Source organism: Aphis gossypii, chromosome 1, assembly GCF_020184175.1.
Source record: "Aphis gossypii isolate Hap1 chromosome 1, ASM2018417v2, whole genome shotgun sequence".
NCBI classification, from domain to species: domain Eukaryota; kingdom Metazoa; phylum Arthropoda; class Insecta; order Hemiptera; family Aphididae; genus Aphis; species Aphis gossypii.
In genome coordinates this window covers 88,154,214-88,178,284 of record NC_065530.1, presented here as the reverse complement: position 1 = coordinate 88,178,284, position 24,071 = coordinate 88,154,214, and the positions used below count along the sequence as shown (strand labels likewise).

The window sequence follows — 24,071 nt, the reverse complement described above, 5'->3', positions numbered from 1 at the left end:
GTTTAAACTTATATAAAGCCTTTTACAAAAATTAGTATCGGATACATGTAATTTATCTTAAGTCTAATTGTATATACTCAACTTTTAGATATTTATTTTAACAAAATTAATTTGAAAAAAATTACTTTTTTATATAATACCTTAAATAATACTTACCACACCTAAATCACTAAGTTAACTAACAAGACAAGTTGTGTGAAGAGTAATCTATCAGTGTCCCTTAGGTCACGGACATTAGAGAAATAGAGAACAACAGAAGATTAGAAACCATAGCCTTAAACATTCACACATCGCTGCATTTACATTTTTTTTTTTGTCACAAGATTGGTTTAACCAAAATAAAACAATAATGTCGTAAATTTTTTTCAAATTAAATATTTTAATCTAATACCCAAATCTAGTTATAGGATGTATTATATAATATGCTATTAGTTATTTATTAATTTTTTCAATTAATTGTATTAAAACATGAGTATATACATATTATATTAATATCTTACTTTAATAAGAATTGTTTGTAAATCAAAAATTTACCTTAGATATTATACGTTATATTACATATTATTAACTAATAGTATAAGAACAATCTAATTGGCGATTGAGGCCAATTTTTATGAACACAAACTTCATCAATATAGCCGTTATATACATTTTGTCAAATTTAAAAGTTAAAAATTGATAAAAAAAAAAAAAGCATTCCGAACAAAAACTTTTTGAGTGAAAAACTAAACTTTTTTCTAACAATGCTATTACAGTGGTAACATATATTCAACGATAATTCATTTTGAAGTTCACAATTAAATTTATCAAACTTTGAAACTTCCAATTTATAATAGCAATATGATATTTTTGCATTCCGTTTGACCATAATTGATTTTTTGACCCTAGATGGTTCATTGAACAATATACCAGTGTATATACCAATTTCCAATATACCCACTGACTGAAAACCTGGTTTATAAAGTGGACTCTGTCTATAAATAAGCTTCCTCTGCAAGCATTAGAAGGGACTTAATACCAGTTTTTAATCCACGCCTTTGGAAGCGACGATTTACGGTGATAAATAGAAAACTATAAATAAAACAACTTGAAACCTCAGACAGATACAATGCGATTGTTTCAAAAGTTTAATTTAACAGTTGCAGGGGTGAGAGGATGAAATACGTCATCAGAATGCAAGAATCAAAATCCTACAAGGAGTTAATTTAACATAAAACTTTGCTATTTTTTATGGTATTCTATGAAGTTTGTTTATTACGTTCAATTCTATTAGAAATAAAAATAATAATAAAATAAACTATTGATTGTCTGAAGTAATTTTCTGACATGACTGTTAAGTATAAACTCAAGCATATTCTGGTTATGGTTTTTGTATAGTTTGTATAGTTGAAACAATATTCTTAAACATAATGAAAATACTTTAACTTAGTTCTATCAAAATTTAAGATTTAATTATTTTATTTATATAACTTCAGAGTCTGAAAAGAGTTATGAATGTATTGATTTTACAATGATGCATGTATTTTATTTTTTATTTTTTAAAATTTGTACGCTATAAATAGTCAAAAAAAAAAAATAAATAAAAATAGTATAAACTAGTCAAATAAAAATGCATCACTTATCAACTTATCAACAACAGGTGATTTCTATTTTTTAATTCAATCTATATTTATTTTACAAAATACTTAATATGAGATTTTTTATGTGTAACTTAAAAACGGATAACCTTAGATATTTTAAATTTTCACAGAATATTTATATTAGCGTTTATTAGACATGGTCTAATTTCAAAATATTTGATTTTTTTGGGTCTATTTACAGACACTAAAAATATTCAATATTGTTATATTTTATTTTTTTTTTAAATGCTGTTACCATACAATTTATTAAATATATTATAAAGATAATTATTTTCTATAGACATTTTAAGTTCAAATGTTGACAAAATTTCTTATTTAAAAATAAATAAATGTTAATAATTTAATTATAATTTAAAAACATTATTTATGGAAACTTAAATTGTTAACGTATATTATATTATTATGAATTTTTTATACACAATGCCATTTTTGATCTATTTTTATGGTTTTACAATATTCTCAAAAACAATTTAATTAATTTAAAATTATAAGTTGATATAGTAAGGAATACATATATATTATTATTTTTGTAATTAAAAACTAATAATATAATAAATGAATGAACTTATCGTAGTAATAAAAGTAAAATAAATTACTGTTATAATTATTATATTAAAAAATACATATCATGAAATATACCTGGATGTATAGATTGACAGAAAGTTTCTGCTCATAAAATAGTTTTCTATAAAATAATATATCATTTGATTCAAATTTAACTCATTCATTGCAGTGACGCACTCATAACTTGATCTACAGCAAAGCGTTATTAACTTGCCCACCTTTTTTAATTCGTATGCAGTTGTATCTCTTATACACATCAATTATAAAACAAAATATTTAAAATCTCAATTCATAGAATCTTAATTAAAATATAGGTTATTTGCATATTATATCGCTTAAATTGGTTCTTCATATAGCTTTAATAAGCTTTTTCCAGCAACGCAGTGGAATTGTAAAATATTCTTTTAAACATAAGTAGTATAATAAACTACTTTATAAAATGAATAATTCACAATTCACAATCTCTTGTAAAATGGTTTTATTTTATTAAGTTATTAATAATAATTTTCTTAGTAATTATATATTTTGAAAACCATTAGTTATTATTTATTTTTAACATTTTATTATAATTTTATGTGACAAATATTAAATTTATATGCCTTTAAATTACAACTATCTTCTAAACTTTAAATAATTCTTATCATACATACCTATTACTTATTATTTTATGCAAACTTAACCATATAATATTTTTATACATTTTCGAAGTAAACTCCTTAATACAAATATTTATATTCTATTGCTCTATACGCAATTTATTGATCAATTATAATTTAACAAATTGTTTTGATTGTTAATATATTCTTTTTACAATTATACTTAATGTTAAAATTAAATTATTACAAACTAAAAATAAATAAATGAACATTTATTTTTTAGTTTTAGTAGCTGTACAAATTTTACATTTTACAGTAAATCATTATCAGGAAAGAAACTATTATAAATAAAATTCAATATTTCGATTAGAACAATAAAAACATGAATACAAAATAATTTACGATTTCACAGTATATATGTATTTTAACATTCTCTAAAGCTCTTGAGTAATTTAAATTTTAAAATCATGTTGAATCTACAAAGAAATATAAAAATAATACCAAATATTCGATTTATCAACATTAAATTTAGTTTAAAATATTTTACATAATTCATAACTTAGAGATAATTAATACATCTCATATTACACTAAAACAATGGATAGATATATAAATTCAATAAACATCGATTACCTATTTCCATGGAAAGAGTAATATTTTTGGTTATTATTTAGATTCTTCTTTAAGATCATACCAATAAACAACAATGAAAATACTATATTATATTACATACTATATTTACAATCAATACTTATTATATTTTAAAAAACCACTTTAATTTAATTCTGCAATTTATTGGTTTTTGAAATCAGTTTTTAATTTATATTAATTTATACATACTTAAATTATACTAAAAAAATTTAAAGCGTATTTATAAATACATCTATCGAATATAATTATCATATATAAAAAATACGTAAACCGTTTGACAGTGAACGGAAAATTCAAAATTAACAATTAATAAATATTTTCACACGTTATACACTATTTTTTTTTAATAAAACATTTAGTTAAAAAGTATATCTACAATAAAAATTACCTTTTAATGTTTTCCTCAAAGTTTAAGTTCCTATCACGGCATCATATATTTGAACGATGACAATAAAAACATTTTTCCACATTAATATTTGATAACATCTAAATGAATTTAACATCTGATCGGTGAGCGATCTAGCCGAGAACACGTACAATTAAACAAGCTGTACAGCCCCTAACTGGGTTACCCCTTCACAGTTTTTTATTCATAAATTCCTTTTGTCCTAGACTTTCTAATGATCCTTTTTTCTCGTGCAATTTAAGTTATTCCGATAACGAGCCGAAACATACGTAATACATTTATAGTGTTTATACTTAATACCGATTGCCACTTAATTTTGAATAGGCAAAACAGCTACAGGTCACCGTATACGTGTGAAACACTGCATAACATAATACACACTCACAACCCTCTTCGTGAATGTCGTTTTCCAATAATGTTATTATTCGGATTTTTGTGTTCAGTTTTATTTTATTTTATAGTGTATTTTTTTTTCGATTTCCTCGCAAGCCCGCAAAACTAGAAACAAATTTAATTTAACGAAACATTTATGTTTCAGAAGCAATAACACACATAAATTCGTACACAGTGTTGCGAGTGCAGTGTACGCCAATGTTTATGACTATTTCATACATTTTATAACTCAAATTATTCAGGGCAATTTTATTATTCCTTATTTTAAAAACTATTTATTATTATTTTTTTATATATAATATTGTAAGTGATAAAAAAACAAAAATTTTCTAAAAAAAAAAATAATCTTATTTACTATTTGTATCGTTCTGATATTTATGGTTTTTTCTATCCTATATACGATAATATAGATTTTTAATTTCATATTGCAAAACAAAATATTAAGTTGAGTATTTTGGTTTGTAAAAATCAAGTATTAAAAGAGTGATTTGTGTGTTATAGCCTATGAATACAGAGTTTAGATAAACTTTGTGAAGTGTCACAATAGTACATCGCAAAATTTTGGTTCACTAATCAACTTTTCCTACATTTTAAACACCAATTTTCAAAACTACTCATCCAAAATTGTACTTTAACATAATAAAATACTCTAAATAATATTCTACTTTGAAATATGTAATTAAAAATAAATATTATCATAAAAAATAACAACTTCAATAATTATTATAACTTTAAAAATATAATTTTATGAATTTCAATTGTGTTATAAAAAAATAAAAAATATTTTCAAAGACTTTGATGATAAAAAAATAGTAATAGTTTTGAAATAAAGAGTAGTTTGTGATAAAATAATCATTTGGTATTTCTATATTTTATTATTTTTGTAAACAAAATGCGACGCCTGATTACGGATTACGGGGAGGAAGGTACCTCCTATAAAAATTTGGAAGTTATTTGGAACTTTAAATCTACTCTAAAGTCTAAAGATATCTTTCACACATACCAAGTGTCACAAAACATGATTTCTATACAATATTATTATATTATATTGAACGTTGTAGTTTCAGCGAGCATTCCCCAATATATCCAATGGATATTAGATTCCACATGACATCTTAATCCAAATCTTTAAACCAATATAACACTAGATGGATATGATATACATAACAGAAGTTTTTTAACAAGTTTGAATTATTATTATGGGGACGTATATATAGTTTTCAAGCTTTTTATGTCACAAATACGCTATCAAGTTTACTTGTGTTCGCTATTTAATTAAAGAATCAATGCCTCGAGAATTGATTTGTGGATCAAGAAAATAGTTTCATTACCTACTGATAAAATAATAATGAAAAAAGAAAAACAATTGAATTCCGATGATGCGGATGGGGTGCCTACAAATAACAACAACAGACGGGGAGAGAACTTAAGCCGATTTATCGGTGGTGTATTGTTTTTGTCTATGTACTCCAGGTGCGGCATACGGTTCTTTTAAGATTTATTGTGAAGGAACAGTGCTGTGCGAAAAAAAAACAAAAATGCACTCTGAGGGAAAAAATTTACTTAACAAATATAAGTTAAAATATTAAATGTATTAACTAATATTATATTAATCGGCTTATAATTGTTCACGTATGCTACGAATGCTTACATTCCATGTATGAAACGATTTTTTTCCTAACATTTAAAATAATATTCATATCAGGAGAACATTATAATGTAATATACATATTATAATATATTATAAGTTACACTAGTTACAGTGATTCACAGTTTCTATTCATCAGACAATGATCAAAAAATTAATACCTATATATGTACATAATAATTATCAATTTTTTTATTCTCTTTATAAGAGTAATAGTATTCTATTATTGTGATACGTTATGATTGATAGTTATTATGAGTTCTATTAAATGAAAAAAATCACACAATGTATAAACAATAATAATTGTTAAATTTAAATGATTTTATTGATTTAAACGTAGAAAATTAAATATGACATTCAAAAAACAGTCTCCTCATTGGTCGTAGAATACTGATTTTTTAATTGAATAATAACAATGTATTTTTATTTTTTTTATGTGCTTTATTGCATTACTTTATTTGTTGTTGATTTATATATACGCGCATATTGAAACCGTATAGAAAATAATAAATTAAAGTTACTCATATATAATATAACCTAAAATAACTGTAAATATTTAATAAAACTAACGAATGCGCATAATGGAAATTATTAATAGTGTGACTATGTGTATGTGTGTATACTATAAGCATATATTTTTTACACTTTAGAGTATTAAGCGAAAACCCCATTACGATTATTTTTTAATTTTAATGAAAAAAAAAACAAGCGGTTTTATTAAAGCTATACAATTTTATTATATTAGGATACCTACGAAAAACACTCATGCATACAGGTAAAATGATAAATTCATTAATGTCAGCCTAGTGATTAATCATTCAACAAACCCGTCACGATATCGACTTTCCAATTTGTCTCTTTACCCTCGGTCGGGTCATTATTGTCTACCTACCGGTAATTGCTTCTAACTGACACGCGTATCAGTAACATATTTTTTATTCGTGTTTACTATGTGTATATAGAAAACACGAATATATATATTATATAAATTAATATATTATGATTATTAAACTATATACATCAATGGTTTTAGACTAAAAATTATTTTCAATACATTATATAACATATATCATTTTATATCAGTGAATTCTAACAATACGCATATTGTAATGTAATTTTATAATAAGGCACGTTTTCCATTATAACTAAAATAAAATTTATTATAAATTAATCTAAAAACCATAACTTTAAATTCTTTGTAAAATATTATACTACGTGAAATTCTTTATTATCATAGTAATGATGCATTATAATTATTATTTTTTTAAGTATAATCACTATATATACGCTAATACTCTGCAGTAAGCCATAAACATGATGTCGAATAAAATAAAAGTACAATATTTTACCAATCGAATCTCAAATTAATTGTCACCAATACGAAATATGTTTGTCGTTGTTTAATTTTCAAGTAACAAGTGAATAGAATATTTATAGCAATAACTCCTTCACTCCAACGTCTATTTAATATTATTTTAAATACCTATTTTAATACATTATACATTAAAAAAAAATTTTTTTTTTGAATTTGCTAAATATGGTAAACAATTAAAATATATTTATCACACCTGAACACAATTACAAATATTAGCATGGGTTAGGTTGACGTAAAGAAAATTATTCTTTAATTAATTCATATTAATTATAAATTAACGTAATAAGTAAACATAAAAAAAAAAATATAAGAACTATAGCATTTGTAAAAATATTTTATGCATAAGTTGTACAAGTAATATAATAAGTTCATACTATAAAATCTATAATATGTTTGAGTACTTCGAATAACTAACACTGAGTTTTAAAATAAGAAAATGCCAGTCTATTATAATTTTTAAAGGTTTTCATTCTTTCAACTAAAAACCATGATAAATAAAACCAAAGGGGTTTAATTTTGATGTGAATCTGAATTAATTTACACAATGTATAATCTAACTATACGAAAATGATCAAAACAGAAAACATATGGTATTATCGACTTGCCCATGAGAATCATTACATAATACGAGTAGTATTATATTATACAAAAGATGGTAACCTCGCCACTACATTACAAACTAAAAGCAGGAATAAATTATTATAAAATTGCAGTCATTAAATATTTGCCATATCGTCAGTTGTAATAATTTGATAAATAATTCAAATTATTTTAAATTATTTTTTTCCAGTGAGTAAAACATTAATAAAATTTTGATATCGACATTTTAATAAATAATAAAACATAAAATATGTAGAAAGTAATAGTTTGCATGATATTTTTCCTCTATAGTTGTAACGTATTATTCTTATATCATAAAGATAACTAAAATAATATTTTTAAACTTTTTTCGTTTTTAAAATGACAAATAATCAAAGCTTAATTTTATATCATCAGCTAATATTTAGAAATATATAATGCATATTATTTTAAATTAAATGATTGTATTTTTCATACAATTCGTGTCTATAATATATTCATACGGTCTATTTCACTTTTTTAATACTAATATATTAACACATTAAATTACTTTTTTTAATATAAAATCAGTTCATTTTGTTTTTTTTTTTAATTATTAAGAAGTTTAACAGTCAAAATAATAATTTATTTTTAGATTATTCCTACAGAATCCTAAGTTGTAAAACGAAACAAAAAATGGTTTATATGAACGCAAGACCTTTTTAGATATTATATCATAATGATAAATAAAAAAAAACATCAATATAGATATAATAAGTACTGAACAATATTTTCACTCTAGTAATTTATGTAAAAGATGCTAGTCGTCTACTTGAAAGTTAAAATAATATCTTTTACGACATTTTTCTAAAGTACTCACGAAACTCTATAAAAACAATCTTTCATAAAAAAGAACAATACCTATCCGTTTATTGGTGTAATAACTTCTTTTTATTACATTTTTTCAGTCAATAGCAAAATTATGACTGTATTTACAAAACAAAAAATGAATACAACTCCTAAAATATTTAATTTAAATATATTTTTTAGTAGGTACCTGTTTTGACGAGCTTGAAAGTAGCGGCATTGTGCGTTTTCAAAGAGTCGTTCAGTGCCGGGTGCGTAAGGTCCCTTAGCGATAGGTCATCACCCATCGCTGAGGCCATTGAATTCATTGGTTGATCTTCTCTTAAGAGTTTGTTACCGCCATCAACGACTGTAAGAATAAAGGTTAATGAGGGTTTAACGTTAAGTCAATAATCTTAGTACTATTTGCATTCAAATAATAAAATTAATTCATTAACGACAATAATACGAACATACTAAACATAGAAAGACAAAAAATATATATATAAAAATATAAAAAATATATATATTTTTTGCAACTGATCAAATTAAGATTTTTTAAAAAATAATTATTACTCAAAAATACTAATATTCTAGCTAACATAATTTACGACTTTGAAATTCGAATCAATAATTGATAACGCCACAGCCGCAATACTATAATGCATTTTATATACATGTACGTTTACACAATCGCAAAATACTTAAGTCTTCTTACATAATATACAATATATTTTTAACAATTTAGTAAGATGGTAAAAACGAATTACGCCCAGAATTATATAATATATGTACAAATACGCTCGGAAACATAACTGCTTATAATATACACACTTGATAAATTGGCATTTTCTGGGTAATATTATTTATGTCATGCGTTTAATAATAATAAACGGGTAATGTGAGAGTTTCGTTTGAAGCTATGGAGTCGAAGCGCTAGTATGAAAATAGTGGCTAGAATTCCAACTATAAACAGAGTGATTCATCAAACATTTTCACCATCATACAAGTTAGGACACCATATAATATATCATTTTAAACAGTGCATTTGTATAAAATTCAGATTTTTTTAATTGTCAAATTTATATAAAGACTATAATCTTAAATAGTCAATCTAAATTAAGTTAATAGCATGAGAGAGACACTTAAGGTACTTATTAGAATTTTTAACTAGATACAAAAAATCCAAAAAGTTATCTGCATAGCAATGTGAAAAATTAAAAAAGATCAAATTTCAATTGAAAAAAAATGTTATTGCCACAAGACACTTAATTCATGAGGAATCTATACATTTGAAACTAAAGTATACAATAATATATTTTAACAATCAGATCATGAAAGGACAAAACAGAGATGTGTATTATATTGTAAACATACTACCAAAAACCATCATTTTCAAGAAGTTTGTAAGCCAATGGCTATGCCATAAAAAATCTTCAAAATTAAATCGCGTGATGGCTTAATGGTTTTGTCATACGCACTGTTTAAAAACCACAACAGCAAAACTCCAAGTAAACCGCGTACATTGTTTGAAATCATTAAGTTTGTTATATGGTGATTATTTTTTTTTTTCAAACGACCCAGATATAGATATTGGAGAATAACAAAAAGGGAATCTCAAAACAATTTTTAAAGATTTTGTACAAAACTTTCATGTTCCATAGTTTTGTTTTCTTTCTACTTTCAAATTAACTAGGTAGGTACTATTGTACACACTATTTTACACACTCTGTGTATTGTTCTAATAAATACATTGCATATTATAGACTATGTTATACACTTATAAGTTATACCTAACGAAATTCTGTGTAAGTACAGCAATTTCTTTCATTTTCGTTTGACTAGGTCATTTGGCTGTCATAACTTTTGAAATATAATTAAGCCAACAAGTAAAATGATTAAAAATAGAAATAAATCGTTAAACATAATACACATTTTCTTATAATGTAATTTAAAATGTATTTAATTCTCTGAGGTAATATTCTTGCTCAGTGGACTGAATAATCGTTATTTTTAATTATGTTTATTATAAATAAATATTAATTTTAAAATCTATTAATGCAATCACATCAAAGAAGAAAATATTAACTATTAAAATTGTATTGCAGTGTTCTGCAGAATTATATACTTTATTATGAGATAAATAGGTATTTAAGTATAAATTTAAAAATAATACACTCACAATTATTATTACAAAAAATATTTCATTTTATAAATGAATAATAGTATAATTTAATTTAATTACATTAAATGGGTAGCTAGTTATTAAATTTAAATAAGCAAACAGTGATTTAATCTAAAAATATTATATATTTACCAAAGCAAAACAGTATAACTTTTAGTTATTTTGAACGATTTTCTCAAATTATCCATCATTGCCAACTTACGCATTTATACAAAAATATTCTTTTAAGTAATGACAATATATAATACCATTTCTAATTTTGTAAATATAAGTTCATACTTTGTAAACAAAACTAATAATTTTAAAATGGGAATCCAAAAACTATCAATTATAGCCTATAGGTATAGTATTAATAAAACATATATACTAATTAAGCACTTCAATTTTATTCATTTTTCAATCAATATATTTTTATGTTATATGACAATTCATAATTTAACACAATACTTCGAAATTGTTCATGATTATAGTATAACACTAATATAAACAAAAATAAAATAAATATTCATATTAACTCAGAACTACCTAGATAAAAAAAAAGAATATATTTACTGTAGAAAAAAAAGTTTATTTAACAAATTATTTTAATATACCTATTTTAAGCTTTCAGATTTACGTGATTAATGACTGGCGCATTATTATTATTATTATTTTCAATTTCTTAAAACGTTATTCTAAAGCTGATTTTTCAAAATTTCTCATGTTGCGACTGATCGGAAAGGATGAAAATATGATACTTTATGAAATCAGCGGGAGATTCAATAAATCGTCCGTATTCGATTTCCTCATATTCAAGTCCTTCGATTCTGAATGATAGTGAAAAAAGTTATTGGTTCTATGATGATGTACTTATTTTTATTTTCAATGGTCTGAGAACATTATTAATGGTTAAAATGACGTATTTCATTAATTTCTAACCTCAAGTATACTTATAATATGATACATACAATCGATCTGCAATAAGATATTATTTGAATTTGGCTTTAAATATTTTAAACACATACCTAATATAATATGATATAGGTACATATATAACTAAATATAGGATTGTAGAAGTACATTTTTTACATGTCACGATAAATTTTAATTGATATGAATTTCATACAATTATTCCTAGATTTGTAAGAACGTACAAACAATTAGTGTTTATTTTATATTTTCGATATTAACGAAATTATTATAGCAGAATATTGTATTATTATTATCACATTTTAACGTTATTTCAGATTTATATTGTAGGATGCTGCATAACATTGTTGTAATAAATTAAAAATTTATAATTTATGGAAAATTGTGGAAATTTAAATTACGGTAGTAATGCGCCTGAAGAGACGTTTAATTACGACATATAGAACTTTGAAAGATCGTTTTCAATTAATTATAACCAAATTTACTAAATACCACATTTTTAGCAGTTTTTATCATGTTTAATGTTTCTTTTTATATTTTATTATAATTTTTTTTTGAAGTAAAACGAAATTCAAAAAAATTCTGCGTCAAAATAAATAGCTATAATATTTACGTATCAAGATTTAAGGTTATCCATGTATAGTTGACTATAATCAAAATGAAATTCTTGACTGAACCTCTATAAAAATATAATTAAATTATTTCATCCTCTTCTGCCCTTATGTTGTTGAAGTTTTTTTTTTGAAAAAGAGTGCAGCAAGTCACCAAGAAAACAGACAAATCGGGTGAACACTGAACACTTAACTTATCAAATAAATAATGACTTAAATAAAAACGAATAAAAACAAAATTTCTATAAAATATTCTGGTGATTTCTACTAATTATAATTAAACAATATTAAATATTAAACTAAATTTGTGTAAATAAAATAAAATATAAAATACAAATACATATATTTAATAAATATAATTGTTCTATGATGCATGAACATCGAGCATTTTTTTTTCTAATTACATGACCGCGAAGTTACACAAATCATTCCAATGGATGAACACAAACTCTGAACAGTTAGATTTAAAAGCAGCTATTATCTAGTTATGAATAATGGTCACCAGTTAGTACGCTATCACTTATTTGTAATATTATTAATTACAGTAAAGCTAATTTTATAAAATCCATACTTCTATTATTATAATATAGCATGGTACATACAATTAGATTAAAGTTTATGAAAATATATTTTTTTTCTTTCTGACAATTCACTATTTCCATTTATTCACTTGAACCTAACGTCATGACCAATTATTAAAGAATTATTTATTATAACAAAAAATATTTTAGTGATTTTTATTATTTTTTTATGGGATGGAATAGAAACAGTGACATCATTATTTTTCCACAAGAATAAATTTATTGAAATAAAAATGTTTAACTTTTACACAGCTTTATCTAGTCACATGCTCCAACTTGATTTTTATATAACATAAATATATAATATAATTCCTCAATAACCATCTTGAAACTCAAGAACGTTAAAATGGAATGGCTATATATAATATACTAGCTGACCCCGTGCACTTCGTTGCCCGTTAAAAATGCAAATTCTATATATATAGATTCGAATTTTGATTAATTTGTTATTTACTATTCGGTTTAACGGTGTTCAAAACTTAGACATTTTCATTGACTGTTTTGATTCTCAAAAATCTTGTGAAAGCACCACTTTAATATGCGAATTTTGTAAAATGCTTTCTTATTACACACTAAATTTGTGATACGATTTTACGAATGTACCGTGTAAATTGTAAGCATCGATCTATCATTGTTCAGGCTCTACGTTTATCAGTCAGTGAGTTACTCAAGTCATAATATTATAGTCATTCTGCTTACCGTTGCCGTGAGACTCTCTTATGATTATGAGAGCAGTATATTATCATGTAGGCAATCCACACGTGGTGGATTGCGGACCCCGCGAGATGTGTATAAGAAGTTTATAATTTCTAACACTTAAGTTTCAAAGTTATGTCATTTTTTTTTTTTACTACAGTGGGTAAAATACAATAATGTGCCATCTCGTGGTTTTTGTATTGTTGCCTGTTGGTAAAACAATAAAACTTAGTATAACTTGTTATGTTAGTCTATTGCTGTGAATTTGAAATTTACTGTGACAACGAATCATTAGTTCCAGAATATTATCGGCGCTCGCCACATATTATTAATAATAAATATTGAAAAAAAAACTATTCTATCTTTTAAGTTGGACCATATTATTAAATGGTTACCAAATGTTATCAAAATCCGTAATTCATTATATTAATTTTATATATTACCATAGCAACCACAAATAAATAAATATTATTCTCAAATCTTATAACCCCCATAGCAACCATTTATAAACAAAAATTTCTATCGTAAATCTCAATATTCCTGTTTGAGCACATATTATTAATAATAAATATTGAAAAAAAACTATCCTATCTTTTAAGTTGGACCAAATTACACGCGTTGTAAAAAATTTCATCAAAATCGATTAAGTGGTTTAGTAGTCCATTGAGGACAAACATTGTGACACGAGATTTATATATATTAAGATATGACTGGCCGGTTTTTCTATAATTTTTATCACACCGCTGCACCAGATATTTGACATTTTCATTTATATGACTTAATTTTTCCCATTTAAATGTTAATCAAAACTTCTATTAGCTTTATTCTACGCAAAGTCTATAGTGTCGTATACTCTACGACATATTATTATGGGTAGACGTTATCCCAAAGGACTAACGGATATTTTTATGTGACAGTATATTTCCGGCATCCGAAATTACTATACATAATGGCTTTTTTCATCTGCCACTGATTGTATACATTGCTACCGCGAACAAATTTGTTTTATTGTTCTCTGTTTTATTTATAAAATGTTCCCGATATCAACTTATAGTTTTAAAAAAATAATAACGAACAACACTGTTTTGTACTATAGCGTTTTGGCTACGTATAAAATGTATACCTGTAAATATATTATATTTATATACTTGTTATATGCACACGCACGAGATATATGTGCGTGATGTATATAAAATTTATTCACGATAAAATATATCTTAAATAATGTTTAAAACATGACTTAAAAAGACGGAGCATCAGAGTGAGTTTTGATATATATTTTTATCTTGCAAGCTCCGGTCATATGGGTAAAGAATATATTAAGCATTACAAAATATACGTACAAAAACCAGGATACTTTGATAAAATAAATTTTAAAATTTTAAAATTTTTCAATACTCCAGACAACTCAGGTACATACTGATTTATATTAAAATCTTAACGTTTTAAATATTCTTTGACAGTGTTTATATTTCTATAATAATTTCAAATGGTAAATTTTTGGTTAATTTCATTACAAACAATAGCCATTTAAATTTAAATAAAATAGTAAGTAATAAATGGTTTTAATTGAAATAATTGGACTATATTTATTTTTCCGTCGTAAATTATTACTACTATTTTTAAAATATATATTACAAAACCAATAAATCATTAGGAAACACCGCATGAGACATTCTTAATTTTTTGTGTCAGGAAATTGTAAACTATTAATTTATGTTCGTTATAGAGTTATTTAAATTTAAATGCATACAATTTATAAAAAAAAAATTACTTTAAACATTTTATTTTTAGTGAAAAAAAAATATTAATATCCAGTCTATTACTTAGATTAATTTTAAAAATTAGATTTATTTAATTTACATTTTAAATAATTGATAAAATTTGTATAGAGAATAATATTTTAATAACAATATTTTATTATTACTTTAAAATATATATTGTGATAATAAAGCGATTGAGTAATCGAATTGGTTCCCATTTGGCAAAATTAGTTACCGTTAGAAAAAATTATTTTATTAAGTTGAGCCGAATTGGTTTCCGTTTGTGTTCAAGTCAAATAGTTACAATTTTAATTTTATCCTTAATAATTGGTAAAAAATATAAATTAGATAGTATGAGATATACAAAAATATATATACATATAAAAATTCGACTTATGTTAATAAAATACTTTTCTCAAACGGGAACCAGTTTGGCGTGTGTGGTTGGGGCTCGGGAACCAATTCGGTAGCAGCCATGGATAGGTCTGTCAAAACGTTGCCATTTTTCCATTCGACTCTTGTTCGAATTTTATGTTTGTTTTATGATGCCCTGACCTCAGCGCTATCACATTGTTATATTTAAATATATATAATTTTACTGTAAATTGTTACATATAACAAAACATTTTAATTAGTATTGTACTTAGTGTGTGTAAATCACTTTGAGTATACTGCACATGATTAAATACATAGGTATGTTATGAGCACAATTTGTTTATTATTATTCTGTTTTGGAAATTATTTTATCAAAGTTTGTTTATAAACTAACGATATAAAAACATATTATGTATTGACTATCATTATTGATTATGACTTATGCCAGAGGCGCCCGCAGAGAGGGGCCAGTGGGTGCCATTGCACCCACTAACATTTTTAATAAACAAAAAAATCATTGTGTACGTGAGATTCATAACTTTATTTTATAAAATTTCGGAGTTATTTAATTGCTTGTATTAGTTAATCACCTACTGCACAAATAATATTTTTGATCATCTTAGTTCTACTAAAATAACATAATGTTATTGCGAGTATGTGAATATAATATAACAAGCATTTAATTTTATACCCTCTGCGCTGATTTTCTGCGGGCTCCCCTGACTTATGCTAAGTACTTTGTTTGATATTAATTGGATTTGTATCTAAATTTGTTTATTATTCATTATAATTATTAACTATTATTTTGTATATTCATGCAAAAAAATTTGAGAGCTGTTCTTTGAAAAAAAATATAAACTATTGTATAAAGCACCAAATGATAAAATTAAAGGAAAATTCTGTTTCACCTTCAAAGAAGGTTATTTTTCATCTAATTAAACCAAATTTTAACATATGCATTATGATTTATTTATCACTAAATACTTTAAAATATGTGTTAATACTCATTTAAATATTTTAAATTATATTGTTTAATACATTTCACTGAAATATTTTTAAGTAGATAAAATAATATAATTTGCATACAGTCACTTTACCGTAAAACATTTAATAGTATCAATTATTATTACTATCTAATGGATCTGAAAATCAAATAATTATATTTAAATTTTTTTAAATAATTGTATTATGGATATATCTATAGTCTATACTGTAAAATTTAAATGATAAATCATATTATTTACTAATTGTTGTAACAATATAAATGTACAAAACTTAATAAATAGAAAGCAAGAAATTTTCAGTGCCTTTTTGTTAATAGATCATTGAATTCAGTTACAAGTAATATAAAAATATATTCCTGTCCCCCACTGAGCAGTGCCTGCATCATTGTCCTGAAATTACAATTAGCAAGGTTGCAAGATTTACTTTCTGCAAATCCATGACCGTATACTATTAATTATTACTAGTATAGTAATAAATTCCTACGTATTACACGGCGAAGTATATAGGCAAAATTGATACATAACTGTGCCCAAAAGAAACATTTTAAATTTTATATTACATTTTTTGTTTGTTTTAAATGTCATCTAATGTCTATGTCTTAATTCTAAGTTTTTCAGTATTTTATTTTGAATAACTTTAATAAGAAAAAATGTACACAGTGTCAAAGTATTCAATAAGTTAGTGGTCCATGAAATCAAATCATAATTTACACAGGAATGCACGATTTAGATAATTTCTAACTTAAAGACTAAAATTATATAATGCACTAGAATTCATTATTTATAAAAATTCTATTATAATATAAAATTACATACATTAATTAAAGTGCTTAGACTTTATTGATTAATCATGCTATTTAAATAATTTTAAATAATTTATTTTTATATGTAAATAGTTCATTAGTACCAGTTTATTAGTTAATCTTTCACTGGATAATATTAATTTTACCTTAGGAATACAATTAGTAAACTTTATACTATATTTATCTTTTGCATAGCTTTAAATCCATAGAAGCTCATCTTCTATGTACCTATATGTATTTAGCATATAGAGTATAATGAAACTACATTAAATATACTTAGACTCGTGTTCAAATACAGCGAGCTGACCTCTAATGGAATTACACAATCGTGGAAAATAAATATAAGCAGGGAAATATGTGCGATTGTTATAAAATCCATAAATTTAATATAAATTTTAAATACAAACCGTGATTAATGCAAAGTTTCAAATTATAATTCCATTAAAAATCTTTTTTTATTAACAATTCACCTCATATTCAAAAAGTATACAATATGGTAAATATGATAAAAAAAGAATCAACTTATCAATATTTAGCATTAATTAAATTTTTACTTTTAGAATATTTAAGTTAAATTAAAGTTAACAGTTAATGATAAATTTAATTTTTACATAAAATATTATAAAAGTGTAAGGAAAAATATTTTTTTAGATATACCACTATAGACGTTCTATTAATTATACAATTATTATATTTAAATTCACTTGATTGTAAGTATAATATTTTGTAATAAGGTCATTTATTTATTTATGGATCTGCTTCTTCAATATAATCACATAAACGAATAGGTATAGTTATTTTTTCGCATTGCCAATAGAGTAGATATAAGGGCCAAATCAATCTACTGGCACAAACAGAAAAGTTAATACTTCGTATTCAATAACGAGTAAAACCACTTTTTTATGGAGGTTACGAGTAGCTTTCAACCTGATCTCGTCAACCGAAGTGAATATTATTTTTTTTCTTCGAGCTTATACTTTTGAGAGACACTTGCTTTGCCACGCTAATTGGAGTGGTGTGAAAAGGGATCTGAATGTGGAAAAATGTTCAAGCATCGGACCCCAGGGGATCGTTATTATCAAGCACTCAAATATTTCAGTTGAATGTCACGTATACATAAATAAATGAGTTCCAAAAAAATATATAAAATACAAGAACAATACAACTTATATATTTCGTACAATCGTACTTCTGTTTATAAAAGCGTCCAGTTCCCTTAAACCATGAGAATCTAAACATCTGGCTTGTATGTAAGAAGTATACAGTGTCCTCTAGGGTTTACTAATAAATAAATAGTTAGATACATTCTTAAATCCCCTTCAAGAATGCAATAAAATGATATATATTTTGTCATTTTAATCAATTATTAGTATTAAAGTTTTAAAAAAGTAAATATGTTTTTGTAATAAAATTAAGAACAACAAAATTCTAAATATTTTTATTAAATATTCAATAAATTTCAAATGTAATCGAGATATATTTATATGCAGTCAACTATATATTATTTATTCGCTAAGAGGTTTATTATTTTTAATTATCAATATATATATTTTAGTGACTTTGTTATATTTAATACTATATATATTATATTTTATTATATTGCACAGAATTGTGTCAAGTATTGTATAAACTCTCTACTCTCTAGTTTTTATGTATTAATTATAATTTTAAAAAAATATGTTGTAATAATAATTATAAATACATAAACTTGTATTAGTATTTAGTGCCATCTATTTATTTATAACTAAAAAAATTTAAAGAGCAACTGTAAATCGTAATTTGTAGGTGACAACTTGGTATTTTTTTAATCATCAATGTTTGTTAAAAAAAAAAAAAAAGAGGTCCATGAATAGGTATTTAATTACATATTTAGTTTGTTTTCACCTGGGACAGTACGGTGTTGGTTGCAATAGCAACGTTGACCAGACCGCTGCTGTTGACGCTGACGGGTTGTGGGTCGACCGAATGACAGCTGTACGACTTCGTCCGCCGGGAAGATGACATACATGCTTCGAAGCGCAACATGGCGATGGACTCGCAGTCCTGTACTGTTTTAAAGCGATATATCTAAACATAAACAATAATATTATTAAATAAGGTATATTAAGTCGTTTTGCAAATAAATAATAATAATATACATATTATGAGCACCTATTTACAATAGAAGCTGTCTCCATAAATGAAAGAACTAGTAATGTACTTATAAAATAATAGACCTTTATCTTAAGTAATCAATACAATATCTAAACCTCAAATTTTAAGGATAAAATTTCATATTAAAATACTGTCAATATGAATAACACAAATCTAACACATTTTAAAGACACCAATTTCCGTACAATACATAGCCTTAATACAAATATTTTAATAATAACTAATACTTCATTCCACATTCAAGTGTTCTTTTCATTCGAAATTGTACAAGTACTCAAAACATTTAAAATTTACTGATCATATTTTTTCAAATAAAAATTTTATTTCAATTATTTTTATGAATATATGATACAAACTTAAAATATTATTACTATAAAATATTTTTAAAATAAATAGCAGTAATCAATAGTAGCTACTACCTCTTTTCATCTTATTTATTTATTCTATATTTGATTGAAATTAATAAATTAAACTAAAAAAAAAACTGTTCATAATTTTTAAATCAAAAACCAATAACTTAAAAACTTTAAAGTTTTAATTTATCTTAAGCTATTTTACATTGAAAATGTAATTGAGTTTTAAGTTAACAACAAGATACTCAAAAAATTATACTTGTAAAAAAAAGAATTTTAATAAAAACAATTCAAAAGTTACTTTTAAAAGCTATAACATATCCATTTATTTTAAATTATGAACGAAGCAATGAATATATTGATTTTACAATGACAATGATGTGTATTTTTTTTTTATCTATTGTCACCTTTTGAAGCAGTAAAAATGCTTCAATTTTTGTCAACCTTAGAGATGATAAAAATTAAATGTAGGTGGTTCTTGGAAGAGAGAGATCAAGAGTAAAAATTGTTCTTTAATTTTCTAATATCCTAACCTATACGGAAATTTATGAGCTAAATTAATTTTTAACAAATTTATTTATTTATTTTGTTATAATTCATAAATAAATAAAAGTAAAAATTTAAATTTCCATCAAAAAATTTATACTATCATTTTCTATACACATATTTTCTGTACAATTTTTAAAATATTTTGACACTTTTTGAGCGATTTACAAACAATTTTTATTTTTATTTCTCTACATCTTAATAAACACAAATGTGCATGGTCGTCAAAAAACTCAAAAATTCAATATAAGATTCCATATCAGTTATTCTTATATATGTTAGGTTAGGTTTGTACAATTTATTTTTGAAAGCATTTAAGTTCAAATTTAAATGAAATTATATATTTTAAAAATGAATATCCATGTTAAATATTTCGTTATAGTTCAAAAAGATAATTCGTGGTGGCTTAAACTTTTACATAATATATTATGAATTTTACAAAATGAAATGAAATTTTCAAAATATGTAGATTAGTTTAAGATATTATCTTATTATACTATGAAATTATTTACATTTGTGCGACAATTTTATATTAACACAAAATAAAATTAGTAACAACAATAATATTAAATGATTAAATTACATTTAATATAATACAAGTATAATAATAAATAAATAAAACGTTTTCGGTGAAAATTAAATTAATCTATCACAATATTATACTAATAATAAAATAAACAACTAAATAGATATATCAAAAAAATACAGACAGACCATCTCCACTCAGAATCGTTTTTCGTGTACAATAATATATCGTTAAATTTAAATTTAACACATCCATTAAAATAATCACCTACTGTTCACCTACTGTACAGCATTACAGCAAAGCGGTACCCATTTGTTTTTTCTAATTTTAAAGTACATATTTATATAAAAGAGATGTATTAAATGTAGTTCTATATATTATTTATATAATTGACTTATATTGAAAGCTATACCTAATAACTTATTAGTAATAAGTCATCACTCATCAAACTTTTCTTTTATTATTTTATTTCAGTACTCCCAAATTATTATTATAAGAATAAACTGACAAATATATAGTAATATACTAATCCATCCTTCACATTTTATAATAATTGGACTTATTATTTGGTTTTATTAAAGAGATACAACTATAAGTAACTATAATAACTAAATGAAACGAATATGTGCAGCCATTACATTAGGTAATACTTTACCAGTAAAGCCGTATTTATTTACTTTTTAAGGCATTTCAGCAATAGAGTAAGTTTATATGTTTTTTTTTTTTTTTTTGTTTGCTAAAATGAATATAAATAACACTTTGACTTAAATCAAATATTAATATAAACAGAATAAACTTTTTATAACTTCCTCGACATTTATGCATTTATATTATCGATGCGAAACTGGTAAAATAATATTATTTTATTATAGTGTATTATACATGTTTCTACAGAATTATTTTTAAAAATAAATTACTCACAATAAAAAATACCTTTAAAATTTTTTATTTTTCGCAGGTTGCAACTGTAAAAGAGTAAATTGCGGGAAATTTACAAGCCACGGTAAACATGATTCATGCAAATTAATATATCCTCTTATTATCCAAGGCCATAAATACAACCACGTGTAGGTAACATGTTTCCATATTTGTACATATTTACACATGCATACGTTCAAAAGTACGGTAGTTGGACTTAATTAGAGAGAAAAGCCATTTGGAGCATGTTGGAGTATAACAACAACTGTCGGCACAAAACCAGGGGGATTAAGTTAAGTTGTACAAAATTACCATTCTGATTGCCTTTAAGCCCCCGAAACTGCTTTTATGACAGAATATAATAATATACTGGGTGATATTTTACCTTATAATACAAATCATTATTTCAGTGTTAATCAACATTTTTAAAAAAAATTAAATTTAATAACTTGTCAAAATAAAACCAAATTTTGTAAAAAAAAAATTATATTTTCTATATTGTTATAATTTTTCAAATTGATACTTTTTTGAATGTGAAAATTTACATTTTTAGTTTCATATTTTGAAACAGAATATTTTTCAGACTATTTCAATTCATAAAAAAAGCGGGTACCTAAGTGGGTACCGCTCTGATGTACATTAGGTGCCGTGTGGATCACTATCATATTATATTATAAGAGTGTTAAATTTGAATTCAATGATAGGTATCATTGTATACGAAAAACGATTCTGAACGAAGATGATTTGTCAGCCTAGGATATAATTTCCAGTGGTTGGTGAAAAAGGTGGTTTATGCTTTAATGGCCTAAATACACCAAAATTTAAGTTCTTTTATAATTATTGTAAGCTAAACTTATGAAAAATCTTGTATTCAATTTTCAACTTTTAGCTTCTTATGCAAATTAATTATATCTACAAAATAATTTGCAAATAATCATGATTTTGACGAATTTTTGTCGTTGTAATAGAACTTCAAATGCTAATAAAAAAAAAATTGTGCCCATGTATTCTTATAATTTTTAAATCACTTTAAGATTAACTTATGAGAAACTTTGTATTAAATTTTCAAGAATTTTTATTGGCAAAAAAATTTTTATCGACACTTCAAAAAAATTTTTGCAGAAAAACTGAAAATTTCAGTTGTCTATAAAATATAAATAGCTCAAAAAACTCGAAATATTTTGAAAATTAAATCATGTAAAGAAAACGACAATCTAAATAATCGGTGAAAATTTCAAGTATCTACGACTTATACTTTTTGAATAATAACAATATTTTAAATCGTTATCGTTACGCTATTTCGTAAAAATTTTAAATTCAAACGCACTTGAAATTTTTCCTATAATGGTGCTTCAAGTTTTCTCTATAGCTACTTGAAGGAAAACTTATGAAAAACTTAGTATTGCATTTTTAATCCTATTAGTTATAACCACGAACAATTTTATGATTTTTCATCTTCAAAATGTCTTGCAAATTTTTGCGATTTCGCCAGATATCGTAAAAATTTGTACTATAAACGCTTGAAAAAAAAAATTGTGACTAATAATTTTTAATTTTTTTTAGCTACAACAAGAGCAATTCGTAAGAAACCTTGTATTAAATTTTCAAGTTTTTTTGGTCATCCAAATTTTTTTTATCGACACATCAAATAAAAAATCTCATAAAAATCGAAAATTTCAGTGATCTATAAATAACTCAAAAAAAGTCAAAAATTTTTAATATTTAACTGTACATAGATAACACTAACATAAACATTTGGTGAAAATTTCAAGTATTTACAGTGATTGGTTTTTGAATTGTAACCATATAAAAAAATCGATTTAGTCGAAAACTGGTTTCGCGTAAAAATTCCCGTTTTTCTGTCACTTTTTTTTTGTTTTTCTCGACTTTTTTGAAAACTGTTGGAAAATGTTTACCTAACCTCTATAATGCACCAAGGATATTCAATTTTCCATCGGAAACCACCCCCA

The 24,071-nt window shown here is 24.1% G+C and overlaps 1 protein-coding gene across 16 annotated transcripts in view; it reads right to left on the bottom strand.

Annotated features, from left to right (window-relative positions):
* LOC114128466 (uncharacterized) overlaps positions 1-24,071 on the bottom strand; it is a 274,228-nt gene that overhangs the window by 228,736 nt on the left and 21,421 nt on the right. For all 16 annotated transcript variants that reach the window (XM_027992968.2, XM_027992967.2, XM_027992966.2 and 13 more), the window contains 2 exons: positions 19,489-19,671; positions 8,889-9,047 (listed from right to left, as the gene is read on the bottom strand). In XM_027992968.2, coding sequence (XP_027848769.1) covers positions 8,889-9,047; positions 19,489-19,612 — 283 coding nt within the window. In that variant the 5' untranslated portion in view covers positions 19,613-19,671. The remainder of the gene's footprint in view (positions 1-8,888; positions 9,048-19,488; positions 19,672-24,071) is intronic.